The 5,179-nt window shown below is 50.5% G+C and overlaps 2 protein-coding genes across 2 annotated transcripts in view; both read right to left on the bottom strand.

The window, feature by feature from the left end:
- GUITHDRAFT_118873 (hypothetical protein) overlaps positions 1–1,251 on the bottom strand; it is a gene marked incomplete at both ends in the record, with an annotated part of 1,917 nt that extends 666 nt beyond the window's left edge. Inside the window, 6 exons of the mRNA XM_005821862.1 lie at positions 30–138; positions 192–247; positions 295–345; positions 395–618; positions 678–979; positions 1,201–1,251. Coding sequence (XP_005821919.1) covers positions 30–138; positions 192–247; positions 295–345; positions 395–618; positions 678–979; positions 1,201–1,251 — 793 coding nt within the window. The remainder of the gene's footprint in view (positions 1–29; positions 139–191; positions 248–294; positions 346–394; positions 619–677; positions 980–1,200) is intronic.
- A 1,705-nt stretch (positions 1,252–2,956) lies between these two features.
- On the bottom strand, positions 2,957–3,985 carry GUITHDRAFT_155625 (hypothetical protein). The gene is made up of 2 exons (XM_005821861.1): positions 3,604–3,985; positions 2,957–3,529 (listed from the first exon to the last, which is right to left on the bottom strand). The coding sequence occupies exons 1-2, from the start codon at positions 3,799–3,801 to the stop codon at positions 3,455–3,457; spliced, it is 273 nt and encodes a 90-aa protein (XP_005821918.1). The 5' UTR covers positions 3,802–3,985; the 3' UTR covers positions 2,957–3,454.
- Positions 3,986–5,179: the final 1,194 nt, after the last annotated feature.

The following is a 5,179-nucleotide window of genomic DNA, read 5'->3' as shown; positions in this document are numbered from 1 at the left end:
TGCGACTGGCTTGTCTTGCACAGCGTCACCGTCCAGCGCTTTCTGACTGCTCAGCGCCATGTGATCTTGAGCTTCTTGATCGACAAAGACCAGCTCTCCTTTCCTAGGCGATGTCCCGGTCCCACCTTCAATCCTTGCCTGGGGACTCGATCAGGACGACCGTGGTGGATCAAATAACAAGCGGCGGTCACCGGCTCCTTCCCGTAGGCAGTGAAGTAGAGGTGTATACCATGCTCGACCAGAAGCCCTTGATAATCAATCATTGCAAGGTCGGCACCTCAAAGTGAAGCTTACCAGCAAAGAATCCAGCCAACACGGTTGTGCTGACCTCCCAGCTTAAACTGCCTGCAGTACGGCGAGTCAAGGTTTTCATCAGCCTCCTCGTGCACGTCACCATGCAGATGGCCAGCTTCGGGGATGAGATGGATGAGAACAAAGCTGAGCAGCACGCCAGCAGCCAGGCAGTTGAGGTACTTGAGAATCCACAGCTCCTCCATCTTGAGCACAGGGACGATAATCAGCACACCGGAAAGCGACATGGCTGCTCCGATAAACGCTCCCAAGATCGACAGTCCCCACACGGCGAGGAAGACAAGGACGATTGACAGGTCGTCGACCCTTCAAGGAGGACCTCATTTGAACGGCTATCCATCATGAACTTCAAAGCCCCCTCCCACTCGGACAAGGGATGGTTTGCGAAAATCCCGTACGTAGTTGCCTTCGGTACGGACAACTTGATCACAGTGTTGGAAGCATCCCGGTCAGGAACCAACACGAACAAGTCAACAGGGATCGAGGTCAGCAACGTAGATGATGTGTCTGTGGACCCCATGCCAACCACAGATCCTTGCTCATACCTCTTCAATTCAGTATCAAACTTGGCGTGGATCGCTGACTTCAGTGCATCTGATGTCACGTTCGCTTTTTTCACGTCCGCAGGATTGACGATGGCAATCTTGAGAGAAGTGTCGACGTAGTCCTACGAAGAGATATGTCAAACATGGGCATGAGGACATGAAGAGTCTAGAAGCAGCATACCTCTCCTGCTGCTGGTCGTTGCAGATTCAATGTGTAGGTTTGTTTACCTAACTCAACGTGTCCGTGCCACAGTTCGTCATGATCATGGTCATCATGATCATGATCATCATGGTCATGATCATGATCATCATGGTCATGAGCTTGGACTGATGGCAGCAAGACCAAAAATCCTAAAAGGAAGAGTTTCGCAATCGTGCGAGAAAGTAGCTTCATTCTCAATGCCTGTCACCTGCAAGCAGTTTTACTTGTATCAACTCTCACTCGAGACACGCAACACGTGACTCCTCATTAGTGCTCAGATTTCCTTCTTGTTTGTCCGCTATTTCTTTTCTGCGTTTATCTCCCATCCTCGCTTCCTCCCTCCTCGCCACTTCCCCTCACTTGGATCTGGACGCGAGTAGAGATTCACGAGCAGTTTACGGCCCCTCTGCACCACCCCTGTTTCGAAACGAAAGTCCACCCCACTACCTCCCTAAAAACCTTTGCCCCCAGGTAGTGGGTGGGGGTGGGGTTGTAGCCGTCAGATGTCAGCATATCTCGAGTATCTCTCTTTTTTTGCGGCGTACTGCTTGTTCTGAGGCAGGCTCAGTCTTGTAGGGCGCAGTCCTTAAATTGATCCGAGACCAGATACATACCGAGTTGGTATTGGAATCAATTCCTGACTCCTAGAGTCTGTGCACAGATGAATGACTAGTAGAACAGCTCAACAGCTGACTGATAAGTCCAAAGACCAAGACTCACAGATGATGTGCGCACGAAGACACCAATGACTTTCACAGCCAACCAAACACCTCAGATAACTCAGATCAACTTCCCAACAATCCCCAGCACTTTATTCCCAACACTCGTAGCAGCAAGACCAACCAAACAGCTTCCCTTCACACACCACCGCCTTACTTCCACCACTGTACGAGTGCTGCCTCTTCGACCGCCGGTGCCTCTTGATTCCTCCGGCGCCGCCTCAGCTTCCCCAGGCTCCAACCAACCGGATCTTCTAAGTCACAGACTAAGCTCCAGCCCACTAGCTTGGACCTGCAGGCTTCACTTGGTTCACAACCTGATTAGACGCATCCCTTGAACTTATCGCGTCTGAAAGAACTTCTGAGAGGTTTGTCAGAACCTGAGTTCTTACACCCTCCCTTTGGGAAGCAAGTCAGAAGTCTGCAACCTTCTCAGCTTGTCAAAATCATCTGCTTGACAGCTAAGCAGCTGTCCCCTGCGATGTCCTCCTTTCCAACGATCGCTCTAGCTTCTTGCAGCGTTGTCAGCTGCTTCCATCACCTGACCATCAACATCTTTCCCAAGCTGACTTCCATGCTGCTCTCCTCTCCAAGGTCATCTTGCTGCTACCACTCCATCAACCGTTCTGCACAGGCTCATCCCCCATCTTGCATGCCTCCTGCGCTCCTCCTTCGGTTCAAGTGTGCACCCTGGTGCACCTGCGTTTCTCCTCCTGTGACACCTGCGCTCCTCCTCCGCTTGCGCTGCGGATGCAGTGCGGTCGCACCCCGCCAACAGTGCACCTGTGCTGCTCCTCCGCTTGCGCTGCGGCTTCTCCCCACCATTGCGGGGCCTGCGCTGCTCCTCCAGCGCTTGCGCTTCAGCAGCACTCCTGCAGCACCTGCGCTGCTCCTCCACCTGCGCTGCGGCTGCTCCCCACCATTGCGGGGCCTGCGCTGCTCCTCCAGCGCTTGCGCTTCAGCAGCACTCCTGCAGCACCTGCGCTGTCCTCCTCTAGCGCATCCTGATGCTCGTGCACTCGGGTTCCTCAGCTTGTACCATCCGCATGCCACTAGAGACTCTCCTCATCCGCCTGCGCTGTCCGCATGCACCTGTGCTCCTCCTCACCTTCCATCATAAACTCTTCCCAGCTGCCTGCAGTGTCAGTTCAAGACTAAGTCCTGAACACATCTGCATCTTTCAAGTCAGACAGCTCCTCCTCCTCTTCAACCTGATCGTCATGATGGGATTGGTCATCATGTGACCTCTCTGAAGCTTGCGCATTGAGCAATGAAGACATCTCCACCCATTGATGATGCCAAGAATTTTGGATTCCAATCAAGCTCCAGAGATCAGGTTCAGAATTCTTGCAATGCATTGATTGATCTCTGATTGTTTTGAACACAATTTTCTCGTTTCTAATCTATGGGCCCTTTCTATCCTATCTACCCCGGGGATCATTGTTTTGCCAAGGCACAATCATTTTTGACGTCAGCGCTTTCATTTCAACCACATGACTTATCGATCTCGACTCATCCGTCATTTCTTTCTCAATTTTCATTTTTGGCCATTCAATTTCATCGTTCACTACCGTCATGGGTTCCATAGATCAGGATGAGCGAGTTTCTAAGATACTAACCTAGAACAGATGTCTTGGTTGCAGCTAGCCACAGGCTTGAGGAAGACGTGTCTGTCTTTATCCTCCTTCCGATTCATCCGATTCCTTCACGTTCTCCATGAGAGTCTCCTCGGTGACATCACCCGAGACACCCTCCCTGAATCGGATAGAAGACGGAAGACTGACAATTCTCGAGCGACACGGACTCGGTGGCAAGGGTCCGAGACACCCTCCCTGAATCGGAGAAAAGACGGAAGATAAAGCCTGGAAGCCACCGCAGCAGGATCGGTTGAATCTCCCTGTCGGAGACTGGAGCTCGGATCACCGTCAATCACACACGGGGCATACAACTTTGGCGACTGACGGCATGGGAACAGAGTAGCACTGTCCCTGACAGAAGCGCAGAGAGCATGACAGGCGAGCATCCTCAGAGCAGCATATCCGGTAAGGGGTCTCCGAAGAGAAATTCACCAAGGAGCCTCCACCGATTCAAAGGCAGAACTTTCGTCAGCAAATCACCAGGCTGATAAGAAGTATGAATCTTTTCTGGATAGAGCTCGTCCTTTTCTACCAAATCAACAGCATACTTCGTTCGAATATCAATGTGTTTGAGTCGACTATAACTTCGCTTGTCCCACAAAAGCCTCAGACATGGTTCATTGTCGATCAGCAAGAGAGTAGGACGAGTCTGCGTAAATCCCATCTGACCCAAGAGATTTCTATAAAGCTTGACTAGTTTCGCGCATGTGGTGGCAGCATAAATTTCAGCTTCTGAAGAACTCAGGGCAACAACCTTCTGCATTTTTGAACCGAAGACGACTACCCCACCATTCAGAACGATTCCATATCCGCTTTGACTCCGTCTCGTAATAATCTCGGTACCCCAACCAGCATCACTGAATGCAATCATCTCATTGACAAAACACTCCTGGTGGTAAGATACTCCGTGACAATGGTATACGATCTGAACCTCCCGAGTAGTGTAAAGGTACTGTAGAAGATGAATTAAGGCATCCATATCGCACTGCCTAGGAGCCCGAGCAAAGCGACTAAGGACGCTCGTCGCGAATGCGATATCAACCCGCGTACAATTTGCCACGTAGAGAATGGACCCCAGAAGACTCAGATAAGTGCGGACTTCCTTCTTGTTCAACAACTTACCCTCCAAGTGATAAGTCTTGAGATAGTGACCAGGTAATACCGTTTTGACACCTCTGGCAACGATTTCAAAGCGTTCAACAATCTTTTCAATGAAATGCTGTTGTGACAAAGTTATCCGACCCTGATCGTCATTCTGTTCTATTTTAATGCCCAAGAAGGTACCTGTTGCCTCACTCCCCGAAAAGTCGAATACTGTGTTGAGCTTCTCAAGAAACTCAATCTTAATTGCTTCAGTTTGAGAGACAATGAGTAAGTCATCCACGAAGACAGTCAGAAGCAAGACGTCCCCCGCACAGTTGGAGTATCGGTAGATGATCTCATCATGTCCTATCCCACTTGCTCCCACCGTCTTCAACACCTGCGTGAACTTAAGATACCATCTCCTTGGTGCAATGCGAAGTCCATAGAGCGACTTCAAGACTTTGAGGAGGCACTCAGGAGGAAGACTCATGATATCTGGAGGAATCAAATACACAGGAACCTCCAAGTCACCATACAAGAAAGCAGCAGAGATATCCCTGAATGTGATTCTCCAACGGTTGCCTGCCGCGATGCTCAGCAAGAGCCGGATATTGTCCAACGATGTAGTCGGTGCAAACAATTCTTCAGATGAAGGAAGTAAGTTGCCCATGATAACTAGCC

This window comes from Guillardia theta (assembly GCF_000315625.1).
Source record: "Guillardia theta CCMP2712 unplaced genomic scaffold GUITHscaffold_136, whole genome shotgun sequence".
In the NCBI taxonomy this organism is placed as follows: Eukaryota; class Cryptophyceae; order Pyrenomonadales; family Geminigeraceae; genus Guillardia; species Guillardia theta.
The sequence above is the reverse complement of the archived record's forward strand: the minus strand, read 5'-3'. Positions and strand labels throughout refer to the sequence as shown.